The 19,242-nt window shown below is 40.6% G+C and overlaps 2 protein-coding genes across 2 annotated transcripts; both read left to right on the top strand.

Annotated features, from left to right (window-relative positions):
- The first annotated feature begins 684 nt into the window (after window positions 1–684).
- LOC125888294 (extracellular calcium-sensing receptor-like) lies at window positions 685–7,086 on the top strand. Its single transcript, XM_049575560.1, has 9 exons — window positions 685–824; window positions 1,007–1,301; window positions 1,448–1,534; window positions 1,809–2,078; window positions 2,406–2,612; window positions 5,053–5,328; window positions 5,649–5,873; window positions 5,976–6,099; window positions 6,176–7,086. The coding sequence occupies exons 1-9, from the start codon at window positions 715–717 to the stop codon at window positions 7,084–7,086; spliced, it is 2,505 nt and encodes an 834-aa protein (XP_049431517.1). The 5' UTR covers window positions 685–714.
- Window positions 7,087–10,776: 3,690 nt separating this feature from the next.
- LOC125888285 (extracellular calcium-sensing receptor-like) lies at window positions 10,777–15,509 on the top strand. The gene is made up of 9 exons (XM_049575552.1): window positions 10,777–10,985; window positions 11,258–11,552; window positions 11,687–11,773; window positions 12,043–12,312; window positions 12,651–12,851; window positions 13,422–13,697; window positions 14,076–14,300; window positions 14,403–14,526; window positions 14,599–15,509. The coding sequence occupies exons 1-9, from the start codon at window positions 10,777–10,779 to the stop codon at window positions 15,507–15,509; spliced, it is 2,598 nt and encodes an 865-aa protein (XP_049431509.1).
- Window positions 15,510–19,242: the final 3,733 nt, after the last annotated feature.

Raw genomic sequence — 19,242 nt, forward strand, 5'->3', positions numbered from 1 at the left:
CCACATACAGTCATTGTGAATATTGAATACTTAATTTTTTTTTTTTTTTTGTACAAGGTTGTAAACATGTTTATTTCTATAGTGAAGTTGAGCATTTTGACATAGGGATCTGACAAGACTCTCTCAGAGCCAGCCTCAAATGGCACCATTTGAGGAATTGTAGTTTTTCTCACTTGTGATCTCTTCCCAACCACAACCAAGTTGTTTTTGTGCTAAAGCATGACCACACTGTAACCACAGCATTGTTGAAATGTGAAGTTTCAGCATATCAACTACACAATAATTTACAAATGTTAAATATCCGTGGTTTGCAAAAATATTCAATGCCAACTTTTATTTTGGTGATAGGCTGGGTCATCCCCAACTAAAATTTGGCTTAGAAGGTAGCCAAAATGACCTTGGTGAGATGTTCTAAAAAGTGCACAAATTAATTCTGCCTCAATACAAAATTAATGTCAAATTAGTTGTAAATTAGGCCCTGCCCCAACTTTTGCTTATGCCCTGATGGGTGGTGTGCAACATTAAACAAGTCAATAAAAGGAGCTGACACCAGGTCAGAGAGGGGTAAACAGGAGGACAGTCATGTCTACATTTTTAGATATCAACTTGTTCTTGCTGGTGTATTTCATGTTATATTTCTACTCTTCCTGTGCCATGCGCTCTCCTCGATATTCCACCCCCTGCCAGTTACTGGGACAATTTCATCTAAATGGGATGCACAAGGCTGGAGATGTGGTTCTGGGTGGGCTGTTTCAGGTCCATTTCTTTTCTGTCTTTCCTGACCTGTCTTTTACCTCAGAGCCACAACAGCCAACCTGTCACAGGTGAGTCTGTCAGTCTGTCTTTTAAGACCTATTTCTTTGATTGGTCGTCTTTATTCATTTCATATTCAAGTATTATAATAATTGCTGTTGTTCAACTGGTTAATTGTTTACAAAATCTGTATTTGTGCATCTACATGTCAGCACATTTATTGTATTTTCCAAAAGTGGTACTTTTGTGTTAGTTTTGATGTTGTAGGATTCAGGCGGGTCCAGACCATGGCCTTTGCTATTGATGAGATCAACAGAAACACCAACCTGCTGCCTAATGTGACTCTGGGATACAGTCTTTATGACCATTGTGTCAAGCTAGGAATTGCATTCCGTTCAGCATTGTCATTAGCCAGTGGTCAAGAGGAGCAGTTTATGTCAAACAAGGCCTGTGCAGGAAACCCTCCAGTAGTAGGAATCGTGGGTGATTCTTCCTCTACACATTGTATTGCCATCTCCACTGTCTTAGGTTTGTACAGAGTACCTATGGTAAGTTTTCCACCATAATTCTTGGATCATTTTGATTTAATCTCAGGTTTAAAGTCATTTGTAAACATCAAGTAATCAAACTTGAAAAGCTGAAGGAGTCAATAAAGGCTTGAATGTTTTTAGGATGAACAGTCTGTCTTTCACAGGTGAGTTATTTTGCCACATGTTCGTGCCTGAGCGACCGGCAGAAGTTCCCATCTTTCTTTAGGACGATCCCAAGTGATGCTTTCCAGGTGACCATCTATCAGCAAAATACAAATACATTTAAAACAGCATGTGCAGTTAAACATTCTTCAGAAATAACTCCGCTGTCCCGAAATGAATTACATATTCCTTCTTTGTAAAATGTGTCACAGTCTATGTGTCACTAGAGACCTGTTTGGTCTCAGCTAACACAACTGAAAGACAATAATTAAACATGATCCATTGTGGTACGTTTTTAGCAGCTTCTCCACTTAAAGATTATTCCAGCCTGTGCACTAATCCCTCCGCTCTGTATTTACTTAGGTGCGTGCTATGATTCAGATTCTGAAACACTTTGGCTGGACTTGGGCAGGTCTGCTGAGAAGTGATGATGATTATGGACTCCATGCTGCCCGATCCTTCCAATCTGACCTGGCTCAGTCTGGTGGAGGCTGTCTGGCCTACTTAGAGGTTTTGCCCTGGGGCAATGATCCAGCTGAACTCAGGAGGATTGTGGATGTTATGAGGAAATCTACAGCTCGTGTGGTCATTGTGTTTGCACATGAAAGTTACATGATCAACCTCATTAAAGAGGTTGGGTTTGAAATACAACTTAATTGTAACTTCGTCTAATTTTCCAACTTTGTGTTTTAATCGTCAAACCAAAGGTTTTAATCTCCAATAAAATGTTGTTATATAACAAATAGATTTATGAATCACACTTCTTATTTTGAAAAAGTGCTGCATGGTGTTAGAGTGAGATCAGTAACAAAAAAATTTCACTGACGTCCAGTTATGATGACGTGCATCACTTTGCTCATAATACTGTGTAAAACACACGATTTCACCTGTTTATGTACTCAGTAAGACAAGATATCAAGCCTGTCATGACAATATGAATTTATGTAATACAATGCACAGGTAGTGAGGCAGAATGTGACAGGCCTGCAGTGGATGGCCAGTGAAGCCTGGACTGCAGCTACTGTGCTTCAGACTCCTCAGCTCATGCCGTATCTGGGTGGCACTCTGGGCATTGCTATCCGTCGAGGACACATACCAGGGTTCAAGGACTTCCTGCTTCAAATACGTCCTGACCTACAACACAACAACAGCTATGGAAATAACCTGGTGAGAGTTTATCCTCACTTTTTAATCTGGTATTTGTAAGATTAAGATTTGTGAGCACATACACTACCAGTCAAAAGTTTGGACACACTTTCCCATTTACTTGGATGAAAAACTGTGTCCAAACTTTTGACTGGTACTGTATGTAATGCTGGAGCTTGAAGACCCACTTGCAAGTTCCTGGTCAACAGCAACAGAGAAAGAGTTGAGTAATGTTATAAGACAAGGACAGTGTGTCTGCAATGCCTGCCATTATAGGGTCTGTGAATGTAAATGTCAACCAGATGTGCTGATCACTTTTATGATTATGTTTGGAAGCTTTACATTTTTAAATATAGCCAAGATATATGGGGTGCTGTTTGCAAAGTGGCTCACGCTGAAAATAACATCAACGTTGTAAATTTTTTAACGTCACCTTTTACCACATTTACAGCAATATTTGTTAACTTAGAAATATACTAAATAGTTAAATCTAAATATTAAATGTGGCAGTTAAATGTTAAATCTAAATATGAAATCTAAATCTAAATCTAAATGTTAAATCTAAATGCTAAATATAAATATAAATCTAAATGTTAAATCTAAATGCTAAATATAAATCTAAATGTTAAATCTAAATATTAAATCTAAATCTAAATCTAAATGTTAAATGTAAATGCTAAATCTAAATCTAAATGTTAAATTTTAAATCTAAATGTTCTGGGTGAAACTAAATATTTGGCTAATGTGCAAATTCACACTGTCTGTCACCGGAAGTACCAAAATAAAAGCTCGAGATGGTCAGACTGTGTTTATAGAATCAAATAACGAATTAAAATCAACTTACCGAGGGAAATGAACACACGAACATACATTAGCGTGATAATAACTACCTAAAATAACAAGAAACATGTTTGGAGAAATTTTATTTGACGTGTAAGCTAAGCTAACAACCGTTAGCTCTTAGCACCGTTTGCGGTGTCTATAATGACTCATTAACTCTTAAACGGTCCGTGAAAAAAATATTTTTTTCCAGCGGATGTCTTAGTTACAACATGATTGAGCTAGCAAAGCAGTTTTGTGTTGCGATGTGTGGTATTTATTCAGTTCTGGGAAATCACGATGTCTAGAAAGCATCAGTGGCCGCAGCAGCAGCAAAGCTAACATCAGGACGTCATTTGTTAAAAGTCTCCCGTTGTCGGATACGACATGAAACTACTCCAGTTAGCTCAATCATGTTGTAACTAAGACATCTGCTGGAAAAAAATATTTTTTTCACGGACCGTTTAGAGTTAATGAGTCATTACAGACACCGCTAACGGGGCTAACAGCTAACGGTTAGCCCCGCTAATCTACGATAACCATGTTATTAATTTCAGAATGTGATAGTAATGTTTGTTCAATCATTGTGTTTATAGACTTTACAAACACCAGATTAGTCTAAACGGTGATATAGTGATGTGAAAAATGTGAGATATGCATATATATATATATATATATATATATATATATGTATGTAGCTAAACTCTGCTGGTTTTCTACCCAGAAATATTTGTTAACAACAAGGCGATTCCCTCCTAAGGGACACTAACAACTCAAAGTACACATCAAATAAAATTTCTCCAAACATGTTTCTTGTTATTTTAGGTAGTTATTATCACGCTAATGTATGTTCAAGTGTCCATTTCCCCCGATAAGTTGGTTTTAATTCATTATTTGATTCTATAAACACAGTCTGACCATCTCGAGCTTTTATTTTGGTACTTCCGGTGACCGGCAGTGTGAATTTGCATATTAGGTAAATATTTAGTTTCATCCAGAACATTTAGATTTAACATTTAACATTTAACATTTAGATTTAGATTTAGCATTTAGATTTAGCATTAAGATTTAACATTTAGATTTAGATTTAGATTTAACATTTAACATTTAACTGCCACATTTAATATTTAGATTTAACTATTTAGTATATTTCTAAGTTAACAAATATTGCTGTAAATGTGGGAAAAGGTGACGATAAAAAATTCACAACACTTAAAACACTTTAAACATTGTTTGAAGCTAAATGTGGCAAAATGTTGACGTTATTTTCAGCGTGAGCCACTTTACAAATGGCACCCCATAAAGGTAGAACTACCTGGGAAAGTCTTTATAATACACAACTTTTATTCTATTTCATTCTATGTATTTTGGAATTTTTCATTCATTTCATTGTGTTACTGCAGTGCCTACTCAAAATGTGTCTGTTCGGACTGGCTGATTGCTCGGCCTCTGGCAAGCCCCATAGAATTGTTGGGCTGGGGGCCCAAGATATGAAATATGTGAATATGCATTGCTTATATGGGTAAAGCATGCTTGAGCCAGTCTGCAGAGCCCTGAAACGCTGCCCACACTGCAGCTAAGAGTGCTGTTCACTTGTTTATTTGAAGTTTAATGTTACACCCCTATTTTGAATATATTTCAGGTAAATCAGTTTTGGGAACACACATTTCAGTGTAAATTTGCACCACCTCAAGCAGGTTGGGTGGAGGCTGGGGGATCTCTATGCACTGGACAGGAAGATCTAGAGAATGTGGACACTGAATTATTGCACACTTCAGATCTCAGGCCGGAGTATAACGTGTACAAGGCTGTGTATGCCCTGGCATATGCTCTTGATGACATGCTGCAGTGTGAGCCAGGGAGAGGACCTTTCAGTGGGCACAGCTGTGGCAGTTTGCAAAGACTGGAGCCATGGCAGGTGGGATATCATTTTACATTCCCATCACACCACCCTACCATTCAAAAATCCTATAAGATTATCAGTCATAAACTGCATAGCAGATAGTTGAAAGGATTTTCCCTGCAACTGGGTGACAGTATTGTATAGTGTTATAAGGTCATAGACAACAGTATCGTGGTACTGGGAACACAATAATGTTATGTGATTTCACTATAAAATAATGTGTAGTATGCAGTTTGATTATTGAATACTGGATTCCACTGTGTTCATGATGGATAATCATAATAAAACTGTTACCATTTCTGCTCTTCCTCTGTCTCTTATTCTGATATCCATAGCTTGTGTATTACTTGGAAAAGGTCAACTTCACCACACCGTTTGGTGATCAAGTGTCATTTGATGAGAATGGTGATGCCTTACCAATATATGATGTCATGAACTGGTTGTGGCTCCCTGATGGACAAACGAAAGTTCAGAATGTAGGTGAGGTGAAAGAGTCAGCAAAAGGTGAAGAACTCACACTTGATGAAGACAAAATCTTCTGGAACTCTGAATCCAAACAGGTTACGTCTGATTTTCAGTCACCTATTCTGTGTCCCATAGATAACTCATAATAGCATTGTAAAGTGGAGTGCAGTAACACATATTTATTTTGCTCTCTACAGCCACCCCGGTCAGTGTGCAGTGACAGCTGTCCTCCAGGTACCCGCATGGCCAGAAAGAAGGGAGAACCTGAATGCTGTTTTGACTGCATCCCTTGTTCTGAGGGAAAGATCAGCAATACAACTGGTTGGTATTCAGTTTAAAAATTGCAGTTTGAATAATAATATAACCATGTACCTCAACACTTTCCCTATTTTCACAGACTCCATAAAGTGCAACAGTTGTCCAGAGGATTTCTGGTCCAGCCCTCAACGTGACTACTGTGTTCCTAAGGAAACAGAGTTCCTCTCCTATAATGAGCCTCTGGGTATCTGTTTGACAACTGCCTCATTGTTGGGCACATTTATATGTGTTGTTGTGCTGGGAATCTTTATCCATCATCGTGGCACCCCTATAGTACGTGCAAACAATTCAGAACTTAGTTTCCAGCTATTGCTGTCTCTTAAATTATGTTTCCTTTGCTCCCTGCTCTTTATTGGACGTCCCAGGCTGTGGACATGCCAACTGAGACATGCAGCATTTGGGATCAGCTTTGTGCTTTGTATATCATGCATCCTGGTGAAAACCATGGTGGTTCTGGCTGTGTTCAAGGCCTCCAAGCCAGGAGGTGGATCCCATCTGAAGTGGTTTGGTCCTTTGCAGCAGAGAGGAACAGTTCTGGTTCTTACTTCTATTCAGGCAGCAATCTGCACTGCTTGGCTTGTCTCTTCCTCACCAGCTCCTCATAAAAACACTCAATACCACAATGACAAGATAGTTTATGAGTGTGTAGTTGGGTCCACAGTTGGTTTTGGAGTGTTACTGGGCTATATCGGCTTTCTGGCCATCCTCAGTTTCCTGTTAGCATTCTTGGCAAGGAATCTTCCAGATACTTTCAATGAGGCCAAACTCATCACTTTCAGCATGCTGATCTTCTGTGCAGTGTGGGTGGCCTTTGTCCCTGCTTATGTCAGTTCACCAGGCAAATATGCAGATGTAGTTGAGGTATTTGCCATCCTGGCCTCAAGTTTTGGCCTCTTGGTGTCACTGTTTGGACCCAAATGTTACATAATCCTGTTGAGGCCAGAGAGGAACACAAAGAAAGCAATCATGGGTCGTGGCATTGAGTCATAAAACCTGTATTAGTTTCATGAGACATTAATCTATTTTCTTTATGCAATACAGAAACACAGGCAGAAAAGAGGCTAATAGTAATAGCAATGTTAAGTTATTGTGAAAGAATAGCTGAGGACAAATAACTTGGATAATATGATCGAGAATATTTTAATACAACACATTCATTTTTTCCCTAGGTTGCTTTAAATAGTACAAAGGATCTGCACTTTAAGTGCCATTAGTGTCTTTGTGACTTTCATGGTCTAAATTAACGTTCAACTTGAAAAAACTTTATTCTATGCTTTATTTACTTTCTCAGAATAAATGGCACAGACTATGTGGTTTATCCGTCTTCATTATATGCATTTAGTTCAGGCCTGTTTGGAGCTGATGTGGATACACTCAAAAGTTCTTATGATGTCCCCAAATTCAAAAAAGCTTGTCTCAGTTCCCAAATTTAAAAACATCAACAGAAACAAAATCAGTCTTTAAAAGATGCAGTTATCTATAGCTTTCTTCAATGCAATATAAAGGAAACGCAGACAGCATTGATGGAATTATACAGTACCAAATACAAGCATCTGAGAAGCTGGCTGTGATAGTTTTGCCTATTCTGATGAATATACAGGGCCTCTAACTTCCACTGATTCAGAGACTTTAGGAATGGCACTGTTACATGGTTACAACCAAAGCACATGGGACATGGACACAGCATGTTATGTCAGTTGGGGCATGCCCGCAGCAAACCGTAACCATTATAACCAACTCTAGCCGCTTCAGTGAACATGGGAGCAGTGCCTGCTCAACCCCATTATGGTATGGCTGGTCTATTTTTCCCTGTGCAGCACCAGGGCCCACCAACAGGTAAAAACTACAGTGAATTGTGTAAAAAACAAGTACAGTTTGTTTAAAAATTATAAAGATGAATACCTCATTGTACCAAAGGCAATGAAAAGTAGTACAGCAGCCTTGTGTGTTTTTACATTTCATATTAAAATAAATTAATGAAATAATGCATCCTATTGTTAAGTGATCCAGTTAATTAATTCTTTACCAGTTTTTATAGCATATGTTTCCGTACCCTCCATAACCTACTGCAATATCACTTGGCAAAACTCAATACACACACACAGTGAAGTTGGCAGCAACCAGATGGATGACCGCAGCTGGTACTGCTACTCTATCAGTTGGTGTAAAAGGGGACTGCTCTTCTTCCAGTTGATTGTGAGATCAACTTTGCTGTGTGGAACATATCCAGCTCCTCGGACTTGGCCATGATGATGAGGTCATTAAGATAAAAGAAGAAGGGCGTCGGTGGCTTAGTGGTAGAGCAGGCACCCCATGTACAAGACTGTTGTCGCAGTGGCCCGGGCTCGACTCTAGCCTGTGACCCTTTGCTGCATGTCACTCCCTCTCTCTCTCTCCCCCTTTCACACTTGTCTGTCCTATCCATTAAAGGCTGAAAATGCCCCAAAAAATATCTTAAAAAAAAAAAAAAAGAAGATTCCTAAAAGAAGACCCTCAACTGCCACATCCACACATTTGCTGAAGGTGCGAGGTGCCAGGGAATAGCCCAGCGGCACTCTGTTGTACTAATAGGCTATCCCATGGAAGGCAAAATGCAAGAACTTCCTGTGCTTTGGAGTCACCTCAACATGAAAGTGTCTGTCTTTAAGTCAACAGTGGTCAACCCATTGCCTAGCAGGAGCAGTTCCAGCAGTGATAGGGAGTAGTTAGCATATGATATATCCTGAAGGCAACGCATTGGTTTAGGGTGCAGAGATCCAAAATGGGTCTTAACTCTCCCATCTTTTTTGGGACCCAGGTGTACACAGAGTAAACCCCCTTCTATCTGTCGTGAGTGGGAATGACAAACACAGCCTGCTTCTGTAACGCCCTGGATGTCTGCTGAGAGGTAATTTTATCTGGAGAACTGAAGAGAAAAGCCCAGTCTAAGAGTCTTGTCCATTCCACCTCCCTGTAAAACTGGGTCAGGGGATGAGCAACCAGCTGCAGGGAGGGAGGCTAAAAAGCTGTGATAATTTGCCTGGCCCTGCTCTGCCCCAAGCTCCTCCGCAAATGATAAGCTGGCCCATGAGGGGCCAACATGGAAAGGGCCAAGCCAACACCAGCCGACACGAAAGAGGCTGAGAAATCTATGAACAAATCGCCACCTGCTTTCACGTAAGTGGACATACTCTGTCCCGATTTGACCAATGGTAATTTGGTGTGCTTGTCACAAAAAATTGGGGTTGTACACAGTATGAAGTAACTTCTGATACATATATGCATCAACCTGCAAAGTGATTCAGAAGAAAACTTGTTTCCCTTTTCATTTTCCTTACAACAACCCCAGGATATCTTTTTTTACTGGAAGGCGAAACGATCTATCTTCTTTATCTGCAGCTCAATATACGTACGTATTTAAGTCCATTTTATGACATAATATAACATAACTTGTGCAAATATCAGTAGGTCATTAATCACAGTGGTAAACCCAGCCCTGTCACCAAAACAAAATGTTGACATTTTAAGTTTCTGCAAACCGTGGACACATTACAATTGTACATTTCATATATATTAACATCTATAAGTGACATAGTTCTGATTACATGTATATAAGCTAACCTCGTTGTCAAACAGCGGAGGAAATGGTGGATGGTGAGATAATTAGGTAAAACAGCTGCCAAGTGACCGACCAATACACACTGCTGTTTGAGACCAACAAACAATTACAGTACACTGGTTGATTTTTGGTGAGACATTGCTGTGTTTCCTGAGGTGATTGCGAAACCAAAACTGGGTATTTTAAGCCAATACAATGGACAGTATAAAAATAATGGACATAGCCACCTTGACATCACACATTGGTTTGTGGCTGTCACCATCTTGGATTTTTGGAGCCAGAAGTGACCAATTTTGGATAAAAGGGTGGAGAGATGAAGGATGGAGGATTGAATTTGACTCACTGACTGTGGCAACACCTTGCAGACAGCCTGTCAATCAAAGAGATCACACCCTTGATGATGTGTAACTTTAATCCTTAATAAAATCTGAATTGTTGAGTTGTATAAAACTTTAGACCCCATGCAGTTGTCGTGCTTATTGAAATCAGCTTTAGGGACCAAAACTTTTTCTTTGTTTGTTTTGGTACAAGGCTGTGAACATGTTTATTTTTGGAGTACAGTTGGGCATTTTAACATAGGAGTCTAATGGGACATTCCCTTGGAGCCAGCCTCAAATGGCACCATTTGAAGAATTGTGGTTTTGGCACTTCTCATCTTTTTCCAACTGCAACCAAGTTGTTTTGTGCCTATGACCACATTTTAACCACAGCATTATTGGAATGTAAAGTTTCAACATATCAACTAGATATTCATGTACAAATGTTACATATCTGAGGTTTGCAGAAATATACAATGGCAAAATTGATTTTGGCGAGAGGTTGGGTATTCCACAATTTAAATTTGGGTTGAAAAAATTAGCCAAAATGACCAAGCTGAGATGTTGTTAAAAGTGCACAAATTAATTCTGTACATATAATGTCAAATTATGTGTATATTATGCCCTGCCCCTACTTTTGCTTATGCCCTGATGGGTGGTGTGCAACATTAAACTAGTCAATAAAAGGAGTTGACACCAGGTCAGAGAGGGGTAAACAGGAGGACAGTCATGTCTGTATTTTTTTATTTCAACTTGTTCTTACTCATGTATTTCATGTTGTTATATTTCTACTTGTCCTCTGCCATGCACTCTCCTCGTTATTCCACCTCCTGCCAGTTACTGGGACAATTTCATCTAAATGGGATGCACAAGGCTGGAGATGTGGTTCTTGGTGGGCTGTTTCAGGTCCACTTCTTTTCTGTCTTTCCTGACCTGTCTTTTACCTCAGAGCCACAACAGCCTACCTGTCACAGGTGAGACTGTCAGGGAGACAGCAAAAAGAAGAAACTTGGGGAAATCAATCCCATTAGCTGAATGTGTTTTCGATATTAAGATATTACTCTGACATTGTGTATTTATGCCATTTCAGACCTATCTCTTCTTATTGGCTCCTTCAATCATTTCATATTCAAGTATTATAATAATTGTTGCTGTTCAACTGTTTAATTTTCAGTAAAATCTGTATTTGTGCATGTACATGTCAGAACAGTTGTCGTATTTTCCAACAGTGGTATTTTTCTATTAGTTTTGATGTTGTAGGATTCAGGCGGGCCCAGACCATGGCCTTTGCTATTGATGAGATCAACAGAAACTCCAACCTGCTGCCTAATGTGACTCTGGGATACAGTCTTTATGACAACTGCCTCTCACTGGGAATTGGATTCCGTGCAGCGTTGTCATTAGCCAGTGGTCGAGAGGAGCAGTTCATAACAGACAAGGCCTGTGCAGGAAACCCTCCAGTCCTAGGAATTGTGGGTGATTCTTCCTCTACACATTGTATTGCCATCTCCACTGTCTTGGGTTTGTACAAAGTACCTATGGTAAGTGTACCACCATACCTCATTCGAATCATTCTGATTTAATTTCAGATTAAAAGTCACTAATCAAACTTAAAAAGTTGAAGGAGTCAATAAAGGCTTGAATGTTTTTAGGATGTACAGTCTGTCTTTCACAGGTGAGTTATTTTGCCACATGTTCGTGCCTGAGTGACCGGCAGAAGTTTCCATCCTTTTTTAGGACGATACCAAGCGATGCTTTCCAGGTGACCATCTATCAGCAAAATACAAATGGAATTAAAAAAGCATGTACAGTTAAACATTCTTAAGAAACAGCTTCCTTGTACAGCAATGATAATATATTCCTTTTGTGTAAAACCTGTCACATTCTATGTCACTGGACCTGTTTGGTCTCAGCTAACAAAGCTGAAAGACAATAATTAAATATGGTCCAATGTGGAACGTGTTTAGCAGCTTCTCCACTTAAAGATTTTTCCAGCCTGTGCACTAATCCCTCCACTCTGTATTTACTCAGGTGCGTGCTATGATTCAGATTCTCAGGCGCTTTGGCTGGACTTGGACAGGTCTGCTGGTCAGTGATGATGATTATGGACTCCATGCTGCCCGATCCTTCCAATCTGACCTGGCTCAGTCTGGTGGAGGCTGTCTGGCCTACTTAGAGGTTTTGCCCTGGGGCAATGATCCAGCTGAACTAAGGAGGATTGTGGATGTTATGAGGAAATCTACAGCTCGTGTGGTCATTGTGTTTGCACATGAAAGCTACACGATCAACCTCATTGAAGAGGTTGGGTTTGAAATACAACTTAATTGTAACTTCATCTAATTTTTCAACTTTGTGTTTTAATCGTCAAACCAAAGGTTTTAATCTCCAATAAAATGTTGTTATGTAACAAATAGATTTATGAATCACACTTCTTATTTTTAAAAAGTGCTGCATGGTGTTAGAGTGAGATCAGTAACACAGACAAATTTCACTGACGTCCAGTTATGATGACATACATCACTTTGCTCATAATACTGTGTAAAACACACGATTTCACCTGTTTATGAATTGAGTAAGACAAGATATCAACCATGTCATGACAGTTTGAATTTATGTATTTTGTACAATGCAATTCACAGGTGGTGAGGCAGAATGTGACAGGCCTGCAGTGGATGGCCAGTGAAGCCTGGACTGCAGCTACTGCGCTTCAGACTCCTCAGCTCATGCCGTATCTGGGTGGCACTCTGGGCATTGCTATCCGTCGAGGACACATACCAGGGTTCAGGGACTTTGTGTTACAAATACGTCCTGACCACAACAGCAGCTATGAAAATAGCATGGTGAGAGTTTATCCTTGCTATTTAATGTGGTATTTGTAAGATTTTTGAGCATAAATGAAATGCTGGAATTTGAAGAGCCATCCGAGAGTTCCTGGTCAACATCAACAGAGAAAGAGTTAATTAATGTTATAAGACAAGGACGGTGTGTCTGCATTGGTCCATCATTGGAGAGTCTGTGAATGTAAACACATCCAACATGCTAATACACATTTGACAGCATCACCCAGATGTGCTTATCACCATTATGATAATGTTTGGAAGTTTTAAATGTTTTAATATAGCCAAAGTAGACCTAACTGAAAAAGCCTTTATAATGCACAACTTTTATTCTATGTATTTTGGAATTTTTCATTCCATCGTATTACTGCAGTTCCTATTCAAAATGTGTCGGTTCAGACTGGCTGATTGCTTGGCCTCTGGCCAGCCCCATAAGATAGCTGGGCTGTCGGCCCAAGATGTGAATATGCATTGCATATGTGGTGAAGACAAGCTTGAGCCAGTCTGCAGAGCCTGCTGTTCACTTGTTCATTTGAAGTTTAATGTTACACCCCTATTTTGAATACATTATAGGTAAATCAGTTTTGGGAACACACATTTCAGTGTAAATTTGCACCACCTCAAGCAGGTTGGGTGGAGGCTGGGGGATCTCTATGCACTGGACAGGAAGATCTAGAGAATGTGGACACTGAATTATTGCACACTTCGGATCTCAGGCCGGAGTATAACGTGTACAAGGCTGTGTATGCCCTGGCATATGCTCTTGATGACATGCTGCAGTGTGAGCCAGGGAGAGGACCTTTCAGTGGGCACAGCTGTGGCAGTTTGCAAAGACTGGAGCCATGGCAGGTGGGATATCATTTTACATTCCCACCACACCACCCTACCATTCATTTGGCTCAATGCCATTAGATTATTAATCATAAACTGCATAGCAGATAGTTGAAAGGATTTTACCTACCACTGGGTGACAGATTTGTATGTTGTTATAAGGTCTGAGAAAAGACAATGTCTTGGCACTGGGAACACAATATTGTTAGTGATGTGATTTCACTATAAAAGGCATGCTTTGTATAAATTGTGTTTATAATAATAATGTGTTCATATGTTCATAAGTATAGTATGCAGTTTGATTATTGAATACTGGATTCAACTGTGTTCAGGATGGTCATAAAATAACTGTTTTCATTTCTGGCTTTCCTCTGTTTCTTATTCTGATATCCATAGCTTGTGTATTACTTGGAAAAGGTCAACTTCACCACACAGTTTGGTGATCAAGTGTCATTTGATGAGAATGGTGATGCCTTACCAATATATGATGTCATGAACTGGTTGTGGCTCCCTGATGGACGAACTAAAGTTCAGAATGTAGGTGAGGTTAAAGAGTCAGCCAAAGGTGAAGAACTCACACTTGATGAAGACAAAATCTTCTGGAACTTTGAATCCAAACAGGTTACGTCTGATTTTCAGTCACCTATTTGGTGTACCATGGATAAGTGATAATGCCATCGTAAAGTAGAGCGCAATAACATTTATTTATTTTGCTCTCTACAGCCACCCCGGTCAGTGTGCAGTGAGAGCTGTCCTCCAGGTACCCGCATTGCCAGAAAGAAGGGAGAACCTGAATGCTGTTTTGACTGCATCCCTTGTTCTGAGGGAAAGATCAGCAATACAACTGGTTGGTATTTAGTAATTGCGGTTTGAAGAAATAACTTAACCATGTACATCAACACTTTCCCTATTTTCACAGACTCCATGGAGTGCACCAGTTGTCCAGAGGATTTCTGGTCCAGCCCTCAACGTGATCACTGTGTTCCTAAGAAAACAGAGTTCCTCTCCTATAATGAGCCTCTGGGTATCTGTTTGACAACTGCCTCATTGTTGGGCACATTTATATGTGTTGTTGTGCTGGGAATCTTTATCTGTCATCGTGGCACCCCTATAGTACGCGCCAACAATTCAGAACTGAGTTTCCAGCTATTACTGTCTCTTAAATTATGTTTCCTTTGCTCCCTGCTCTTTATTGGACGTCCCAGGCTGTGGACATGCCAACTGAGACATGCAGCATTTGGGATCAGCTTTGTGCTTTGTATATCATGCATCCTGGTGAAAACCATGGTGGTTCTGGCTGTGTTCAAGGCCTCCAAGCCAGGAGGTGGATCCCATCTGAAGTGGTTTGGACCATTGCGGCAGAGAGCAACAGTTCTGGTTCTTACTTCTATTCAGGCAGCAATCTGCACTGCTTGGCTTGCCTCTTCCTCACCAGCTCCTAATAAAAACACTCAATACCACAATGACAAGATAGTTTATGAGTGTGTAGTTGGGTCCACAGTTGGTTTTGGAGTGTTACTGGGCTATATTGGCTTACTGGCCATCCTCAGTTTTCTGTTAGCATTCCTGGCAAGGAATCTTCCAGATAGTTTCAATGAGGCCAAACTCATCACTTTCAGCATGCTGATCTTCTGTGCAGTGTGGGTGGCCTTTGTCCCTGCTTATGTCAGTTCACCAGGCAAATATGCAGATGTAGTTGAGGTATTTGCCATCCTGGCCTCAAGTTTTGGCCTCTTGGTGTCACTGTTTGGACCCAAATGTTACATCATCCTGTTGAGGCCAGAGAGGAACACAAAGAAAGCAGTCATGGGTCGTGGCATTGAGTCATAAAACGTGCACTTGGTTTCATTAGACAGAATTAATCCATTTTCTTTATGCAGTTCAGAAACACATGCAGAAAATAGGTATTTACTGATAGTAATAGCAATGTTAAGCTATTGTGAAAGAATAGCTGGTGACAGATAACGTGGATAATATGAGTGAGAACACTTAAACACGTTATTATATGCATTTAGTTTAGGCCTGTTTGGAGCTGATGTGGATACACTCAAAAGTTTTTATAATGTCCCCAAATTCAAAAAAGCTTGTCTTAGTTCCTGAGTTTCAAAATATCAACAGAAACAAAATCAGTCTTTAAAAGATGCAGAAATCCATAATTTCCTTAGCACAGTATGAAGGAAATGCAGACAACATTGATTGAGTTATACAGTACCAAATACAAGCATCTGAGAAGCTGGCTGTGATAGCCTATTCTGAACATACAGGGCCTCTAACTCCCACTGATTCAGAGACTTTAGGAATGGCACTGTTACATGGTTACAACCAAAGCACATGGGACATGGACACGGCATGAAACGTCAGCCAGGGCATGGCTGCAGCAAACCGCAACCATTATAATCACTTCTATCTGCTTCACTGAACCTGGAAACATTGCCTGCGCAACCCTATTATTGCATGGCTGATCTATTTATCCATGTGCAACACCATTACCCAACGACTGGAAAAAATTACTCAGAACTGTGTAAAAATCAAATACAGTTTGACTTAAAATGATAATAATGAATACCTCATTGTACCAGAGGCAATGAAAGCAGCGGAGCAGCCTTGTGTGTGTTTTTATATTTCATATTAAAATAGATTAATGAAATAATGCATCCTGTTGTTAAAGCAACTCTTACCTTTCTTGCATTTCACACAGCACTTAGAAAAAAATTGAACATCCACAACTCCCACCTCCCTCCAAAGTCCCATCCTCCTCCTCTTGCAACTCCACCTCCTTCCATTACATCCTCACTATAGACGTAGCCGTTGGCAAGGTAACATTAGATACACGGAAGAGGAGAGCCAGTGTAATGTTACAACAACGACAGTCAAACGCAACCTCAGAGTTTTAATACTCAACCAGAGTCAGTGATGACTGATGAGTTTTAGAATAAGGTTACAGTGCAAACATTAGATAGTAGCATTAACGTTACTAGTAAGTGGAAACGCACAAGGAAGATCACGTTTATGTTTCAGAGGCTACGCTACAGTAGGCTAATGTTAGCCATTAGCAACTGGATGCTGTGTTGTCATAATGTTACGAACTGAACTGAACCAGCACAAAAACGAAATGACATTTTGCATACCCCAAGCAAACAGAAACAAAACATATTTGTGCAACATATAAGAAAGAACATATCGTGGAATAGTAAGATGAAAAGGGTCGACATTTCACAGTCAAAAACTCCACATCCTGAGAGCAGAACTGGGAGATCCTCTTCACATCACAGCACCATGAATTGTTTGTGTATACACCAGGAGCTTACCAGATGATGCTGCCGTCCTGTCTGCTCTGTGTAGTGTAAGAACCGTTAGCTCAACACCGGAGTCTGATATGTTACCATTCATCCATGTCTCAGTGAACACAAGGACGCAGCAGTCCCTCTCTCCTTGGTGAGTGGATCTCCATAGTCGGATGTAATCCATTTTCGTGTCCAGTGAGCAGACATCACCAGAAGGACACTGGGAACAGCTGGTTTGATGGGGTTAGCTCTTAGCCTAGCTAACCCCTCCGCGCTTCCCCCGCTCCCGCATCCTGTCACAGCGCTGCTGGCATCTCCCTGTCGGGACAGCTCCAGGCGAAACCACGGTCATTTCAGGGCTAGCTCGACGTAGCAGGTCAAGCTTGCTACACATCCTGAGCTCTCTTGGTTGTAGCGTTAGATCTCTGCAGCAATTTCTAATGTCTCTTAGAAACTTGCGACTGTATTGCACTGATGAATTTATTTCTTGTTGCATCGTTTCTTTCTTTTGCCAACTGATTTCCCTGTTGGAGCGGCTGGAGGTGGATGTGGTGGTCCGCATTTGTTTGCTTTTGTTACGGAGAAAAGTTTATATCCACAAGGGTCCCTGTCACTAGTTTATATCCACAAGCGTCCCTGTTACTAACTTGTTTGTTGTCTCAGATTCAGGGGTGGAGGTTGTGGGGGGTGGTTAAACGAGTGGTTACGTCAGTCGAAGGCCTCCACGTGGGGATGACAGACAGGCCAGAATCATATGAGAATGGTATAATTATGAGTTTTCATCTCTGGTGGAATTCACTTACATTTTAGTGTGCCATCAGCGTATTAACAGCATTTTAACCTAAACAAAGAAAAGTGTAAAATTTTCAGAAAGGTAAGTGTTGCTTTAAATGATCCAGTTAATTAATTCTTTACCAGTTTATATAGCATATGTTTCCGTACCCTCCATAACCAACTGCAATATCACTTGGCAAAACTCAATACACACACAGTGAAGTTGGCAGCAACCAGATGGATGACCACAGCTGGTACTGCTACTCTATCAGTTGGTGTGAAGGGGGCTGCTCTTCTTCCAGTTGATTGTAAGATCAATTTTGCTGTGTGGAACATATCCAGCTCCTCAGACTTGGCCATGATGATGAGGTCATTAAGATGAAAGACCCTCAATTGCCACATCCACACATTTGCTGAAGGTGCGAGGTGCCAGGGAATAGCCCAGCGGCACTCTGTTGTACTAATAGGCTATCCCATGGAAGGCAAAATGCAAGAACTTCCTGTGCTTTGGAGCCACCACAACATGAAAGTGTCTGTCTTTAAGTCAACAGTGGTCAACCCATTGCCTAGCAGGAGCAGTTCCAGCAGTGATAGGAAGTAGTTAGCATATGATATATCCTGCAGGCAACGCATTGGTTTAGGGTGTAGAGATCCAAAATAAGTCTTAACTCTCCCATCTTTCTGGGACAACCTGATCTCACAGAAACACGTGAAATGACCACGACCTCTTAACACCGCATTCCGTGGCGGCAGCACATAATGGGTTGAAATTATGTGCCGGTACCACGGAAACAATGCCAATGTAAAGTCAATTAGGATTCTTGATTCAATAACATCACGTCAACCTTGTTTTCCTCAATGATATCTTTAACATTCCTGTATACATACAAAAACACGGAAGTGTCCTTGATAACTCAACAATATGACAGGTTAATGTCAAGGCCATAAAATAAAATAAATGTATTTTGCCAGCTTTTGATAGCGTAGAGCTTTAAGAGCATTGTGCTGTGGGCGGATGGCGCGCGTTCAACTTCTGTTTTGTACTGTCTGCCCTGGGCTTCATTCCATTTCAAATTGCCATCTGTCTGCCGTAACCGAATCCAAACGGCACTAATAAATAAAAAAATTAGAAGAAAAGAATTAGGCTGAGCACGGAAGAACCAGAGAGGAAACACCATCACATGGAGCCGTCCGCCCCTGGCACCCAGCCACCGTCCACTCCACCAGGGGAGAGCGGACCCTAAGCCAGCGCCACAGAACCAGTGGCTGCCACCACTACTTTGTTGTAGAGCTAAACCAAATACATCATTGGAAAGGTCTCAACCTGGAGAGTAACATTTGTCAGTATGAATATTCTACATGGCTCCTGCTTTCAGCCATTCACCTTTGAACCTTGACCTCAGTGCATGTTTGAGGGCTTATAACTCTGCAACGAAAGGGGGTACAGACATGGGACCAACTGTTATAGAGAGCTCTTGACCTCAGCTATCATGTGAGTGTAGTCT

The sequence above is a fragment of the Epinephelus fuscoguttatus genome, linkage group LG5 (assembly GCF_011397635.1).
Source record: "Epinephelus fuscoguttatus linkage group LG5, E.fuscoguttatus.final_Chr_v1".
Classification (NCBI taxonomy): domain Eukaryota; kingdom Metazoa; phylum Chordata; class Actinopteri; order Perciformes; family Serranidae; genus Epinephelus; species Epinephelus fuscoguttatus.

Bases quoted from the DNA above. Each gene is read 5' to 3' on its own strand.
- LOC125888294 (XM_049575560.1), top strand. From the start codon at position 715: ATGCACAAGGCTGGAGATGTGGTTCTGGGTGGGCTGTTTCAGGTCCAT. The intron at 1,302-1,447 runs GTAAGTTTTCCA...TGTCTTTCACAG, and splicing joins GTTTGTACAGAGTACCTATG to GTGAGTTATTTTGCCACATG. The intron at 1,535-1,808 runs GTGACCATCTAT...GTATTTACTTAG, and splicing joins TCCCAAGTGATGCTTTCCAG to GTGCGTGCTATGATTCAGAT.
- LOC125888285 (XM_049575552.1), top strand. From the start codon at position 10,777: ATGTATTTCATGTTGTTATATTTCTACTTGTCCTCTGCCATGCACTCT. The intron at 11,774-12,042 runs GTGACCATCTAT...GTATTTACTCAG, and splicing joins TACCAAGCGATGCTTTCCAG to GTGCGTGCTATGATTCAGAT. The intron at 12,313-12,650 runs GTTGGGTTTGAA...TGCAATTCACAG, and splicing joins CGATCAACCTCATTGAAGAG to GTGGTGAGGCAGAATGTGAC.